This window comes from Girardinichthys multiradiatus, chromosome 23 (genome assembly GCF_021462225.1).
Source record: "Girardinichthys multiradiatus isolate DD_20200921_A chromosome 23, DD_fGirMul_XY1, whole genome shotgun sequence".
Taxonomy (NCBI): Eukaryota; Metazoa; Chordata; class Actinopteri; order Cyprinodontiformes; family Goodeidae; genus Girardinichthys; species Girardinichthys multiradiatus.
In genome coordinates, this window is record NC_061815.1 from 22,375,789 (window position 1) to 22,391,185 (window position 15,397).

The 15,397-nt window shown below is 40.5% G+C and overlaps 2 protein-coding genes across 3 annotated transcripts; both read left to right on the top strand.

Moving 5' to 3' along the window:
- Positions 1–384: 384 nt before the first annotated feature.
- Positions 385–3,814, top strand: gnpda1 (glucosamine-6-phosphate deaminase 1). The gene is made up of 7 exons (XM_047353854.1): positions 385–536; positions 792–919; positions 1,799–1,900; positions 1,986–2,168; positions 2,274–2,458; positions 2,602–2,776; positions 3,562–3,814. Exons 2-7 carry the CDS (start codon positions 796–798, stop codon positions 3,615–3,617), a joined length of 825 nt encoding a protein of 274 aa, XP_047209810.1. The 5' UTR covers positions 385–536; positions 792–795; the 3' UTR covers positions 3,618–3,814.
- Positions 3,815–4,102: 288 nt separating this feature from the next.
- On the top strand, positions 4,103–15,354 carry ndfip1 (Nedd4 family interacting protein 1). Of its 2 annotated transcripts, none has more exons than XM_047353709.1 (8): positions 4,103–4,300; positions 5,898–5,991; positions 8,190–8,329; positions 10,859–10,946; positions 11,947–12,071; positions 12,191–12,257; positions 12,354–12,462; positions 14,385–15,354. In XM_047353709.1, the coding sequence occupies exons 1-7, from the start codon at positions 4,262–4,264 to the stop codon at positions 12,458–12,460; spliced, it is 660 nt and encodes a 219-aa protein (XP_047209665.1). In that variant the 5' UTR covers positions 4,103–4,261; the 3' UTR covers positions 12,461–12,462; positions 14,385–15,354. The 2 variants fall into 2 exon arrangements, with proteins under 2 accessions (XP_047209665.1, XP_047209666.1); XM_047353710.1 differs by having other exon boundaries at positions 14,388–15,354.
- The last annotated feature ends 43 nt before the right edge of the window (positions 15,355–15,397 follow it).

A 15,397-nucleotide genomic window follows, 5' to 3' on the forward strand; every position in this document is an offset into this window, starting at 1 on the left:
AAATATATGAATGTTAAATTTTCATCATGACATTATGGAAAATAATGAACTTTATAACAATATGCTAATATTTTGAGAAGGACCTGTATTGTGTAATAGGGTTAGAAAACCTGACATGAGGCTGTAAAGGACCTGAAACAGGGGCGGAGGTTCATCTTCCAGCAGGACAATGACCCTAAGCATCCAGCTAGACCTGCAATAAAAGGATTGACTTGAAAACATGTTCACAGATGCTCTCCATCCAATCTGACTGAGCCTGACCTATTTTTAAAAGAATAAAGCGCGATCATTTCAATCTTTAGTTGGGAAAAGTGGGTCTATATGTTACTTTCGCAGCATATAGAGACACTGGCCATTTGGCCGTTTCACATAACTTCTTCAGATCATTTTATTAAAGTGCCAAACGGAGACGCCAATAAATTTCGGCGCTTTAGCTTTAAGGGGCTGTTGGGTTCGGAGTAGGCTGGTCCGTCCGAGGAGATCACATGATCCATCCGGATTTCTGTTCTTGTTCCGACTGACAGCTGAAGACAGAGGTAAAGCGCACTATTTTATTTCTAATAACTAATGTATACCTGGAAATTAACAGATTTGAATAAAAAGGTGCAATAAAGGCGTCACGACGCTTGTTTTTCCACTCTCTTAAAGGGACACGCAGTCTTAAATGAGGCGGTATATTGCTGAATGATGGGGTTATCTCGATGAGTCTAAAGTCTGATTTAGGAGTGTTTGCAGAGCTGCGTCGCTGCTGAAATTATTCAAACAGGAGAAACTGTTGTTTTCTCCTCCAGGACGATGAAGCTGATCATCCTGAATGACTACGACCAGGCGAGCGAGTGGGCTGCAAAGTACATTAGAAACAAGATTTTACACTTCAAACCTGGACCCAACAACTTCTTCACATTAGGACTCCCCACAGGTAGGAGGAGGCAGCCATCGCTCATGTTCTGTTCATTTTTTCCTGATGGATCAGTGCTTTAATTGCCTTCTTCATCTCCCACAGCTGCTGACGACAGATAATAGGCAACGATGGCAAAAAAAAAAAAAAAAAAACTGCGAATTATGTTTTCCACTGGACAAAAGGTCCAGTTAAAACCCACTGATGTGATAGCTAATCCTGGATTCAAAAACCATTCTTTTGTCAGTTGTTTCATCGACAGTCCTGGAAATGTATGGCCCAAAGCAAAAATCTACTCAGCCTGCCTTACAGTGCCTTGCAGAAATACTCATTCTTCTTGAATTTTTCTTTCTTCTAAAGTGACAACCACAAACGTCAAGGTGTTTAATTGGGATTTTTTTTTTTGGTGACAGATCAACACAAAGTATTGATAGGGAAGGAAAATGATTAATGGTAATAATATATTAATAATTATCCCCACTGTATGATGCTGCCACCACCATGCTTCAACATGGGAATAGTTAGCTTTCCACGACACATAGTGTTTTTTCTATGTAACACCAGCTTTTCCTGACCCAGATTTTATTAAGGGGTATTGGAGTAAGAGGGGGCTTAATGTCAATGCATACCACACATTTCAGATTTGTATGTGGAAAGAAATAAAATACAACCACATATGATTTTTCTTCCATGTCACAATTATGCACCTTTTGTGTTAAAGTGAAGTTTGTGACGAAATGTGAAAAAGATGAAAAGGTATAAATACTTTGGCAAAGGTAATGTATTCTGTAAATTTAGGCGTCACGTGGCTCCATGGCAAGCCGGTGCATCAAATACAATTATGGACTTTCTTTTCTGCTGTCTACTGTGTTAGTTTGACAAATTCTCCCCTCTCTTCAGGAAGCACTCCTTTAGGATGTTACAAGAAGCTGATTGAATACTACAAAAATGGAGAAATCTCCTTCGAGTTTGTGAAAACCTTCAACATGGACGAATATGTTGGTGAGTCCTGATCTTTGTTTGTCTCAGCTTTGAGAAGTTCTCTTTATGATTTTGTTGAGGAAATTGTCATGAACCCATGCTGTAGGACTTCCCAGAGAGCACCCTGAGAGCTACCACTCCTTTATGTGGAACAACTTCTTCAAGCACATCGATATTAGAGCAGAGAACACTCACATTCTTGATGGAAATGCAGCTGACCTCCAAGCAGAGTGCAGCTCCTTTGAGGAAAAGATAGCAGAGGCCGGAGGGATTGAGTTGTTTGTTGGAGGTCAGGAGGAAACAGCTTTGATAGTAAAATACTTTAATCCCTTGTTTAATCGTGTCATGGTTAAAGAAAGATGAAAATAAAACAAATCCTCACATTTTGTTGTAGGAATTGGACCTGATGGCCACATTGCCTTCAATGAGCCTGGTTCAAGCCTGGTTTCCAGAACCAGAGTGAAGACACTGGCAAAGGACACAATTATGGCCAACGCTCGATTCTTCGATGGAGATCTCTCAAAAGTGCCCACCATGGCACTGACGGTGGGAGTGGGTACTGTCATGGATGCAAAAGAGGTTAGGAGCCTTTTTGAACAACACACATTCATCATGCTGTTTGTGATTTTCCCCTTTCTGGTTCTGTCGATGATCAGAGATTAACTTTGTGGTTCCAAACAGTGTATTGATTTCTGACCGGGTCACATTTTCTTTTTTGTCAGGTCATGATTCTTATCACTGGAGCACACAAGGCCTTTGCTTTGTACAAAGCAATAGAAGAAGGTGTCAATCACATGTGGACAGTGTCTGCCTTCCAGCAGCACCCACAGACTGTTTTTGTATGTGACGAAGATGCCACCCTGGAGTTGCGGGTCAAGACTGTCAAGTACTTCAAAGGTACGACTAAACCACAATGTTCACATAAACTGACTGGCCATGCAAGAACAGCATTTATCAGATAAGCAGTGTAGAAAACCATGGTGACTCTGGAAGAACTGCAGAGAACCACAGCTCAGATGTGATGATCTGTTGACGGGACAACTGTTAGTCATGCCCTTAATAAATATGGTCTATATTAAAGCGTGGTAAAAACAAAGCCACTATGGAAAAAAAACCATAAAAGTTCCAGCTTAAAGCTTGCCACAAATAATGCATAAGACGTTTGCTCAGATGAGACCAAAATGATGATGCACGGTGTTGGCGGCATTAGCCTGTAGGGATGCTTTTCTTTAGCAGGGACAAGAAAGCTACTTATAATCGATGAGAAGATGCGATGGAGCTAAATACAGGGTGATCCTCAAAGAAATCTTGGGCTTTAGATTGGAGCGGAAGCTCACCTACCAACAGGACATCAACCCTAAACATACAGCCAGAGCAACACTTGGATAAATTGGATCACAGCATATTTACGTGTTAAAAAATACCCAGTCAAAGTCCAGACCTAAATCTAGTTGATCGAGACATACCTCAAGACCTGCAGCTGTAATTGCATTGGTTGTACAGTGTATAAAAATGCACACTACACTTCTTCACCAATATGCCCAACTTTATGTTGGTCTATGATACAAAATCCCAGTAAAATAAACTGAAATGTCACTTATAATGTTACTAAATGTTAAAAAGTTTAATTCTTTTCAAGGCACTTTACCACAAAATATGTTGAATTTTGCTTGTTTTTGCAGGGATGATGCATGTGCACAACAGGCTGGTGGAAACACCTTTATCGCAGCTGAAGTAAAGAGACCTCATTTATGGAATATGAGGCATTTCTAATAAAATTACACTCCAATCATTCCTCGTACTCTTTTACCGCCGTTTAGAGATAGTAGTGAACATTCACACTACTATTTTTAATGGTACCTGTGCAGGTTGATAAGTTGTCTATACAGCCTCCTGTCATTTATGTTCTTTGTAATAAAATACGTGATTTACATATTTCTTGTGTGTCTTGGTTTTCCATCTGTGCTTAGATCACATGACCAAACGGCTCGTGTTGCCTTTCGGTGCTCCTCGCCCAGATGTGTGTAGGAGAAAGCAGCTCAAAACACAAGCTCTTTGTTGAGTTAAATGTTTTTCATTCAAGAATAACACCCTGTACTCTTCTATATTCAAACATTTATCTACCTTTCAATATTATTTAGATGTGTGTGCTGATTGTTAGGAATCGTATTTTACGGATGACTTGAGAGGGGAATTTAAAGACAGCCCTTGAACGCATCTTCCGAACCGTTCTCAGCTCTAAGGAGGAAGGAAGGAGATGGCCGACTAGGACGAGGAAATCTCGCATTTCTGATTCTCCGTGGGCAGGATTCGTTTTAACCCAGGGTTATTTTCACAGTCTGAAGTCGGAGGGGGACGTTTGAAATATTTAGCTCATCTTCCATGATGGCAGAACAAAACAGTAACGTCAGATATCAGGAGGTAGGTAACAGGTTGTTGGCTCGCTGAAATGCTGCTAACAGCTAGCTGTCAGTGTGCGAAACTAGAAGCTGAGGCGACCGAGCGTTTGTTTACGGGTGGAGGCCCTTTGTGACGATTAAAAGGTTAACTGTATTTTACACAAAACTGCACCCCTTCAGACTCGGATAGTGTTGTTATTATTACGTAAAAATAAAGCTAGCGTGTTTGTTTTAGGCTAAGCGGTTACTGGCGGCGTTAGCTGGCCTGAACATTAACGCAGTCCTGACTGCAACGTTAACTTCATGGACATTTCATAACGGTGGGGGAAAAAAATGCAGCATGAAGCTATTCGGAAATAAAGGTGATCATAAAATGTTGCGGTTATTCATTTGCAACAGTCTGCTCTATTTTTTTGGTGCACATCTATGAGATATATAATGAGTCCGAGATCTAAAACGTATGTCGGTGTGAACTTTATGTACAAAAACCGAAAAGCAAATAAGGAACGACTTCCTGAGGAGTAATTTATTCATGTATTTTTGTTTATATTCTTCCATTAAAGGCCACCGTGAGGCACAATCTATCTAAGCAGCTTCAGTCCGATAGGGAGCCTCTAGAAGCATTTTATACAGAATACAAGTATGTTAATATCAGAGCAAGTCATTTAATCAGACAGAGCCTCCAAAACACTACAGAGCGATATTTCTATCTTATTTTAGGATTTTTCAGGAATTTATTTTTATTATTTGCTCATTAAATTGTAGATGATGTCATCCACCAGCGCCAAACTATATTATGCACTAAGTGTTTTAAGTAAGTAATGATCAAATTGTACAGACTTCTCTGGTTGGTAAGCTTGAAAAAGAACATGAGTTAATCATCTGATGCTTGGAGTTACTTTGATATAGTGATTCAGTTTGGGCAAAAACAGGAACACGATGGAAACAATGTACTGAGCCCGCCAGCCCTCTCTCACATATTGGGATAAAGGATGAGAAATTATTGTATTGTTTACTGTTATCAGGACTTAATATATATATATATATATATATATATTAGGAATAATGACATCAAACTAACTAAAACTGTCTGCAAACACCCAAAACTAAACACTTTATTGGGATTGTTCCATGCATGTTGCAACCGTACAATCTGTTACCAAAATTATTACACCTTTTTAGCAATCGCAAAAATGCCCCCAAATATCCCAATACAATTTTAAGCCCATTTCGCTCCACATTATATGGTATGTAGTTAAACTCATTAAAAGTGTCATTTTGTATTTATGTTGTTAGGTGAAAGTGTTTACAAATTCAATAACAGATTAAATGACTTTTGGTTTTGCAATGTTCCTCCTCAAGATGAAGGAAACCAGAAAGTAGTCCTGACTAATAACAAAATGTTACGGCTTAAAGCAAACGTATATCTTCTCTAGATGGCTACAACGTGATGATCAATAGGACTATATGAGAGAAATAAAGCAATTTACATTAAATGTCATCATGTTATAGATAGTATGGTGATGTTTTTCCTTCCCACATAATTACTATACGGTCTGCACCATAGTTTGTTTTATTCAGACTAAATAGTACATCTTTGTGTATTCCTGTTTGAACAGCTGGTGAATGCGGAGGAGCCGGCCCAGCCTTCCCAGGAGAGCCCTGGCCAGGATGCACCACCACCCTACAGCAGCATTGCTGCAGCTAATGCAGGTTAGGAAAGACGCTACTTTTTTCCTCGAACCGTCAGGCACCACCCTTTTTATTGTCTCAATCCTATTGATACCATTGTATGATAACTCCCCACCTAAAGTGAAAGAGTCTTAGAAAATGGAGAGCAAACAGGAGTAAACATATCTCTTTACTAAGAGTAATTATTTTTGCAAAGAACAGAAAGCCCAGCTACAGTATTGTAGCCGAGACAGTTCTTGTTTTCTATAAAGTTAGTAAATACTGTTACTGTGATCTGAATATTCAAATAGATATGAATGAAATATTGATCAGTTAAATGTAAATATGGAAGAAAGAAAAAAAAGCCTTGATGAAATGGCTGAATTAGAATTGTGAATGTAGTTTGGCATTCTCCTTTTTCCTAGATTATATATTACGAAAGGAGAGGAAATCAGGGTGGAGCTAGTGTCATGGGTCTAACCTCACATCTTAAGAGGGTATAGGTCAACCAGCGTGTTGCATAAGTAGGTGCAGCCTGCAGCTCTTCCTGGACGAGCTAATTGATTTTAACTGGTGCTGTTAGTGTTCGAACAGCACAAAGGAGGACTCCTGGATGAGAGCCAGATGACCCAGATAAAAGTCTTGGCTTTTATGGGCAGAGCATGAGCCTTAATGGACGTGTCCACTGCTAATGCAGTTCTTCCTGCTGTAGATCATTTTTGAATTCTCATCAGCTGCTTTGGATTTTAAAGAGAAGTGAAAGACGATTTGTGTGTGTGTCAGCAGCCAGTCCCAAACCGGCGCTGGTTAACCAGTAATTCTTAGCTTTTGTTTGTCATCAGATGCAGATTGAGGTTCTTTTCATTGCAGAATAGTCCCTTTGCTTTAAAACCAGTGTCCAAACTGTTAGTGTTGTATGTAGTGTTAACACCTCAGATCTGAGCTTCACAGACGTTTAACTGTGAGTTTGAAAATACGTTTGCCACGACCTTAAATCTTATCAAATTAACCTCTTATTCTACAGATGATGTCACAAAACTTTCAGGATATCAGTATTTTTGAGACCTTTCTGTTAGGAAAAAGCTGAAAAAGCTTCCAGAATGATCCGTCATGTTTCCTGGTATTTACAAAATATGTACAGGCTGAAACAAAATGGCTGTTCTCACCAGCCTCTGGCTGTGTATAACAAGTTAATATAGAAGAAATAAAAAACTGAAAACCCTCTTAAGCACTTAAAGACAAGTCATTTAGCAAGAACACACAGCCGGTCTCCCCAGGAAGACAGAGGCTCCAGCCAAGAATGGGACCCAAGAGGAGCAACGAGCCGTTTCCAAGACAGTCGCCAGCCATCACACACAGAAATCAGGCTCTCTCTTGTCGTTTTCCAACAGCTTTTCTGTGTGAGAAGCTAACGACCCCAAAGGTCATTCCCCTAACTTTTCTCTTCCCACAATTTTCTCTCAGATTTAATGTAAAATTAAGTAAAGTTAGATGTAACTCAAATGCATGCAATGCAAACAGCTTAGATGATATTTTAGTTGTTTATTCTGAGTCAGTCACATTTCTCTCTAAGAATTTCATTTATTTAATGTTTTCTATGTTTCTTTAACTTAATTAAATAGAGATCAGACAGAGTAAGGAATATAAGCCTGGATCCCATTTATTTATTGATTTAGGGTGCTTGTCTTTTTTTTTATATATCATGGACAGCACACAGAGATAGCCAACAGGCTATTCATCATCTGTCAGAGTCCCCCAGTTATTTATTTTAATTAATTAAATGTGATTGATTGAAATAAATTACAATTACCTCTTCGATTAGGGAAGAACTCCTCCTCTAGATGGATTTTTCAGAGGATAAGTGACTGATTAATATTTAATGGGACTGATAAAATCTTGATATATTAATATAGTTGAATGTAACTGATCGATGCTGCCTGCACGTAAACCAATCCAGTGCTTCAAAAGACCCTTCTTATAAGAACAAAGCTTATAAATTAAAGAGCTGAAATTTATGATGCTTAACTTCTGCAACAAAAAGCAAATTTTAAGCAGTCTTATTTATGTTTGCGAACAAATTCAACCTCCGATGTGTTGGCAGAAGTTGCAAAAGGCAAGAAAAAAGGATGAAAAGAAATCCTTTAATTTTACTGTTCAATTGTAAGTTTCCTTTTACAGTCAAACAATTTGATGACAGCCATGTTGCTGGTTGAAAAGTCTTTAACTCGTTACATCCACAGCTTTCTTTGAATACAAGGAAGATGGAGGAAGATTCCCCAACCCGCCGTCGTACAACGTTGCCACCACTTTACCCTCCTACGATGAGGCTGAGAGAAGCAAAGCAGAGGCTGCCGTCCCCCTGGTCGCTGGAAGAGTCTCGGTATATCTCTTCTTCTCTCTGTAATATTAGAACAGTGATACTCACTAATTTTTTCACAGGAGCCATATTAGCAGACCAAGGTCAAGAGGAGACCTACTGTTACGGCAATTTGCCAAGTCACTGACATGAATAGACCGTTTTCCATAAATACTGGCTACCCCACAATAAAAACAGCCCAGTCAGCATGAATCCCCACATGTTCCATCCAGATTGATACAGAACCCACTTTAATTATTAAAGTGGGTTTATTTACCTTAATACAGGGAAGAGCGGAAGCTGGCAAGCATGTCCTTAACCTTCTTAACGTTGTATTTGTAGCTTGTTGTTGCTATTATAGTGAGGCATTCAAGGTGAGCATTGGTCGGTCTGTTTCTCTGTTTCTTCTTGATAATGTTCATGGTTGAAAATGTTCACTCACATGTGTATGTGCTCACAAAGAAGGACATCACCTTCTGTGCAAGTGGTTTTAAGATGGGAAAGTCTTCTTCAGAAACCAAGCTCCAGAAGAGGCCAACACCTGCTCTTGAGTTCAGCTTGGAGAATGTCATTTGCTTGCAGGTCAATTATTTCACTTTCAAGAGAGGCACGGCTGTTAGGGCAGAGCTGCGTGATGGTTGGACCAAGAGAGGATACATCCACATGAAAGGGATTTTCAATTAAATAAAAAATTCCCTTATGTTGATTCACATCACTGAATCTGGATTCAAACTCCCTGCTTAACTCCTTCAAAACTTCAACAAAACCACTGTAGCCGAAGTGCTGCTGCAGAGTAGGATCATTTGTGGTTTTTTCTTTCAGTCTTGGGAAGTGGGTGAGGTCTTTGTCAGGTATCCACTAAGCAGTTATTTTGTTCTGGAATGCCCTGATTGCTCTCATCATGTCACTTGGCAGCTTGTCTCTTCCTTGGAGCTGCAAGTTGAGAGAGTTCAGGTGACTGGTAATATCTGTTAGAAAGGCCAGCTGTATGATCCAATGTGGATCTTTTAACTCAGGCTGATGTTTCCCTTTACTCTCCAAGAAGGTGCAAATTTCAGGAAGGAGGCTGAGAAACCGCTGAAGCACCTTTCCACGAGACGGCCACCGTACTTCACTGTGCATCACTAAATCACTGTACTCTGTGTTATAGTCTTCTATTAACTGTCTGAACTGTCTGTGGTTTAGTGCTCTTGAAACAATATAGTTTACCACAGGCACAACAGTTTGCATTACATTTTCAAAGTTATTATTTCTGAGCTTTGATACAAGGGCCTGCTGACAGATAATACAATGAAAACTGAGGAATTTAGGCATGTCATCTCTCTTATTCATGATGCCAACAAGACCCTTTTCTTTGCCTCGTATGCTTGGGGCACCATCAGTACAAACACTTGAAAGTTTGGACCAGCTGAGATGATTTTGTTGAAAAAAAATCAGGAGTGCATTCAGAACATCCTCACTTCTGGTTTGGCCAAGAAGGGGAAGCAAGCACAACATTTCCTCCTTGAAGGTGTTTTCTTTGGGGAACCTCACCCAAACACAGCTGCGTATTATCGGTGATATCCCTGCTTTCATCCAGCGCGATGCTGAAACGCGGCGCTGCACGCAGGTCAGTCAGCAGCTGGTCACGTATGCCTCGTCCAATATCCTCCATCCTTCTCATTGGTGTTGAATCAGACAGTTGTAAGGCTTTTATTTGTTGAAGAATTGCATCCTTGTTGTCAAAGTCTGAAAACATTATTTCTGCTGAGGCTAAAAAGCAGTCTTTCACTATCTCAGAGTCCAAGAATGGCTTTTTAGCTCTTGCCAAAATCCAAGCGATCTCCAAAGAGGCCTCTGTTAAACGTTCTGCTGTAGAAGTTGTCCTGTGGATAAGGTTTTGTTGTTCCTGAAGCGATTCGGTAAGCTGTGTTATTTTTCTCTTTCTGAGTTCGCTGCCAGGTGGATAACTTTCATCGGATGTTTGATGCGTGGTATTGAAATGGCGCTCTAAGTTACTTCGTTTGAAACCAGCACGGGTTTGTTTGCATATTAAGCACAGTGGATTCTTGCCGTGAAGAACAAATAAAAATTCGTCCGTCCATTTGTCCTGAAATTTTCTGTGCTCGTCTTGTATTCTACGTACTTTTCGCTTTTTATTGTGGATGTGCACCTGCCTGCTCGTCCCCTCTCCTGCGTCATCTTCGTGTTGAATTTCATCTTCTTCGTCCTCTGAATCGTTATCTTCCGTGTTCTTTACAACACTGTGGCTCTGTCCATCTGTTTTGTGTCCCTTTTTTATTAGAAATCGATCCATTTTGCGCATGATGTTAAAACGCTGCCGAGGATGTGCGCTGGTTTCACGTCAGGCATCAAGCGTGGCAGTTATGTGAACATGCCGTTAAGAAGCTACGTCGTAAAAATGTATTGATTTTGCTGTGTTGTAGTTATATAGGATTATGAGCTGCGAGCTGCAAGATCAAGCACGACGAGCCGCGCAAAGAGTATCACTGTATTAGAAGAAAGCAGATGTAAGCAGAAGAGATTGGAACGGATGTGCTGCTGTTGTTGCAGGAAGAAGACTTTGTGGCCAGAGATGACTTTGAGGACGCTGACCAGCTGCGGATAGGAAACGACGGCATCTTCATGCTCACTTTCTTCAGTAAGACGTGGTCTAAAATCTTCATTGTTCATTGGCAAACTGATGTAGAGTGAGGAGGCATCTTGTACCTCCAGCTGTTCTGTTTTAAGCGGAGATCAAGAGCTTCAGATCCCAGCGAGAGAACTGTAACCTCATGACCTGTCCTGTCAAAGCAGCGGTCCACTTCTGATGGCAGATCTGAAGTGTTTTTGACAGAAATGGACCACTGTTTTGATCTGGAAGGTCTGATGACCTGTTTAACATTACAGTGACTGAGACCAGAGATCTTCAGTCTGAGATGCAGCACGAGCGTTTAAGACTCATTAACCACAGCTTTGTGATGTGTTTCTGACTCGGGTTTTCCACATTTACTGTTGTTTTGCGTTGCTGTTTTTGCTCAATAAGTGAAATGTTTATATGAAGTTAGCATTTAGAATTTTTGTACTTAACTTTTATGTTATAATTAGTTTATTGTGACAAAAAAAAGCATGAAGAGAAATCTGTAAGGTGGTATATACTTTTTCACAGCACAGTAAGTACTGTGTATCTGGAAAACGTTACTATTAGATATTTAAAAGTTTAACATGGATGGATTGACTGAACCTCTAACTGCAGTTAGTAAGAGCCGTACAATCACTAATATGGGTCTAAGTAGTTACTCTTGGTCAGTTAGGCTACTTAACTACAGCGGTTACATAAAGAAGGACTGTTGTACTGCTAACACTACAGCAACATTAGATTCAGTCATACTTTGAATCCTAAATGCAGAGTTTATCTCAGTGCATTAATAGATCAAACAGGAAAAGTACAAATCCTAACCGTACTATTAGTTTTTTGGGTTTGTAAGTCATCAGTTAGTGTGTATTAATATTATTATTCTGATTTTCTAAATTATCCTTACTTATACCTTTTTTTTCCCTTTTCACAATTACACCACATGTTTTCCATTCCTTGTTCGTCCTCTTCTGGATGCAGATGTGTGAGCAAATATTCCTCATGCTTGACATTTTTCTGTCACCAGTGGCATTCCTCTTCAACTGGATCGGCTTCTTTTTGTCGTTCTGTTTGACCACGTCAGCGGCCGGTCGATACGGAGCCATCTCTGGCTTCGGCCTGTCCCTCATCAAATGGGTTCTCATCGTCAGGGTAAGAGCTTAATGTCTAACATCTGCAGCTACGTTCCTGCTTTTATGTTCAGCAGAAAGGATACATCATGCTTTATGGTTTCATGTTTAGATAGCAGAATTATCTTTCTGTTTCTGCAGTTTTCTACCTACTTCCCCGGATACTTTGATGGACAGTACTGGCTGTGGTGGGTGTTCCTGGCTCTGGGTGAGTGAGATGGGTTCAGATTCATTTGTGATAAAAGTTTTAAGACTGTTTTTGGCACAAATGTATCAACCAGCTTTCATCATTTGTGGATTTCAGGTTTCATGCTGTTTATCAGGGGCTTTGTTAACTACTCCAGAGTGCGCAAACTGGTTGACCCTGCTTACACCAACCTTCCCAGAACAAGGGTGCTTTTCATCTATTAGAGGTAAGAGGATTTAGAGATCTGATGATCATGTACAGTGCTTGCCACAGTTACTGCCAGTCCTGGTAAACATGTGTTAAAAAGCCTTCAAAGAAATAGTTTTTTTTTTATTGCAGGAACACCTGAAGGCGTCCGATATATTTTTATTCTTAAAACTACAGGTTCCACAATTGGTGTAAATACACTGCTCAAAAAGATTAAAGCAACCCTTTTTAATCAGAGTATAATAGCAAGTCAGTCAGGTAAACCTCTGGAATATTGATCTGGTCAGTTCAGTAGTAGAGGGGGTTGCCAGGCTCGACTGGCATTTGCCAGAGAACTCTGGAGTTGGCAGGTTCTGCACTGGCGCCCTGTTCTTTTTGTAGGTGAGAGCAGGTTCACCCTGAGCTTGAAAAGGTCTGGAGAAGCTGCAGAGAATGCTTATTCATGGAGGGACGTACAGACATCTACAGGATGAATGATGCTACCCTGACTACTATTAGGTATCGGGATGAAATCCTTAGACCCATTGTTGGACCCTTTGCTGGTGCAGTGGGTCCTGGGCTCCTCCTGGTGTATGATAATTCCCGGCCTCATACATCAAGACTATGCAGGCAGCTCCTGGAGGATGAAGGAATCGATACAGTTGACTGACCTTCATGCTCCCCTGACCTAAATCCAGCAGAACATCTCTGGGACATCATGGTTAGGTCCATTTGACGCCGCCAGGTTGCACCTCAGACTGTCCAAGAGCTCAGTGATGCTGTGGTGAGGATCTGAGAGGAGATACCCCAGGACACCATCCGTCATCTCATAAGGAGCATGCACCACTGTTGTCAGGCATGCATACAAGAGACATTTCAGCAAGTTGGACTAGCCTGCTGCATTGGTGTTTCAGCTAAAATGTCTTGCTGACTTCAGATCAAGCCCTCTGTGGGTTGATAACTTTCATTTTCATCAAATGATGTGGCCTCCTTTTATTCCTAACACATTACCCATTCCACATCAGTATGGATATCCAGCATGATTCTTCTTCATTTCAAGTCTAATGTGTTTACAAAGTGCTCCTTTGATTTTTTTCAGCAGTGTACTTTATATACCCCATTTTGCCAGTAGGACAGCTCTTTGTCTTTTATTTTATAAGGTTGCAGAGAAGTATCTATGACCTTTCTTCTTTCAGGACCATGGAGGATCTCTCGATCATCCACAGTCCGAGGTCTTAGCTGATGCTCTCTGGGTTGTCTCTAGTATTTAGGTCTTTGGACTGAGATTGCCATGGAAGACGTTTGATTGAGTCATTTCTATGTTGATCTATTATTTAGATCAGTATTCTTCTGAAAGACCCAGTTAAAAATACGTTTTAGTTGTCAGATGTCAACAGATTTTGGACCGCAATGCGAGTCTTGTCCGACCAAACCGAACAGTTCTAGTTAAAGTTCCAGTAGAGTTGAGCATAAACTACACGATTACGTTTTTGAAGGTAGGAAAGAAACCCCCCTGCTCACTGTTTGGTAAGACAAATATGGGTCCAGACTGGTGGCCCGTCGTCTTCATACCCCAGGGAAGAAAAAGGAAGTCGTGGATACTGTTTTTCATCCTAAAATGTAAAGTGTACGAAAATGCTTCAGTGACATTTATTTTTGAAGGGATTTGTACCAATAATTTTGGCAGCGGTTATTCTATTAGAAATGAGTTTGTCCTTCACTTAACAACCGTAGTCAAATTACAGGTTGAATTGTTCAGCGTCAAATTCTTTTACTGCAATGAAAGATTCATCTTTTCAAAGGATTTTTTTCACACCAATAAATGTGGCTGGCGCTGTTAGCCAAGGTTGATGCAGCCATCAATAACACGTCTGTAATTCAACACCTGGAACACAGGAACAGATCTTGTATCCCTGGGATGTGTTTCGAAGTCACGTCATGCCTTTTTCTCTTCACATAAAGCAGCTGAAAGTTGGGGGAGAGAAGACGAGGCAAAAAGGTGTCACATAAGGAGACTTTACCGGAAATCAGCCTGACAACGTCTAGACGAAGACAACCTCAAGATGGTAACATATTCAGGAAATGTATCTATATCGTGTTTTCTTTTGTTTAGCCATTTTATTAATAGAACATGGTAAGCAGTAATAGTCCCCTTTAGGTATTCATTAGTGGCTAATGTTAAGTGCTCTTTCCATCTGTCTGTAATGTAAGAGTATTGCCTTATATCATTTGATGGTAGCATACGAGCATGCATCTGCTAAAGCCAGACTCATGTTGGCAACACTTGAAGCCAACAGGTTTTCTAATTCCTGCAACACTGTAGCTTGACCACAGCATGCAGCACACTCTGTAACATCCACTGATATCACTTCATGGGTCTGTTAGGCTGTCTTAGTCTAAAATGTCAGAAACAAATGCTTTGGATCCAGTTAGACGTTTGTATTTCAATCAGCTGTTGGCTTTAAGCTGTGCAGTTCCTTCTTCGACCACAAAGGGGCGATGTCGTCTTCACATTTCCAGACATTTTCATGAGAGCTAAACAAGGGAACCTGCTTGTAATTTGCAACCCAAGCATACCAGAACGACCTCTGTTTGTCAGAGGTTTCTTTTAGTATTGACTGTGGGTTAAATCAGGTAAAATGATCCAAACCTGGGAGCAGAATTTAACTTACTAGGATGCTCTAAAAGAAATCCAGCCTCTAATTTCATTTCACCCAGACAAACATCCAAATCTCCGAGCTGCTCCATTGACACTGTTGAATTTTGGCAATGAGGCTGGTCTTTAAGGTCTCATTTAAAGGTCTGACCTGCTTCTGACTCCTCTGGGAGTTACAATCTCTGCTGGTGGAAAAGCTCAGACATATAGGAAAATGAAGTCTCTGCTGTCTGGATTTCAGCTGCTAATGATCCAGTTCAAACAGCTGCATCAAATTAATGAGCATAAAAATAGCTGAAATTCCTCCTCCAGGTGGGGT

Excerpts from the sequence above, each read along its gene's own strand:
- ndfip1 (XM_047353709.1), top strand. The coding sequence starts at position 4,262 with ATGATGGCAGAACAAAACAGTAACGTCAGATATCAGGAG. Across the intron at positions 10,947-11,946 it reads CTTCATGCTCACTTTCTTCA|TGGCATTCCTCTTCAACTGG; the intron begins GTAAGACGTGGT and ends TTCTGTCACCAG. Across the intron at positions 12,072-12,190 it reads AATGGGTTCTCATCGTCAGG|TTTTCTACCTACTTCCCCGG; the intron begins GTAAGAGCTTAA and ends CTGTTTCTGCAG.
- gnpda1 (XM_047353854.1), top strand. The coding sequence starts at position 796 with ATGAAGCTGATCATCCTGAATGACTACGACCAGGCGAGCGAGTGGGCT. Across the intron at positions 1,901-1,985 it reads CAACATGGACGAATATGTTG|GACTTCCCAGAGAGCACCCT; the intron begins GTGAGTCCTGAT and ends CCCATGCTGTAG. Across the intron at positions 2,777-3,561 it reads GACTGTCAAGTACTTCAAAG|GGATGATGCATGTGCACAAC; the intron begins GTACGACTAAAC and ends TTGTTTTTGCAG.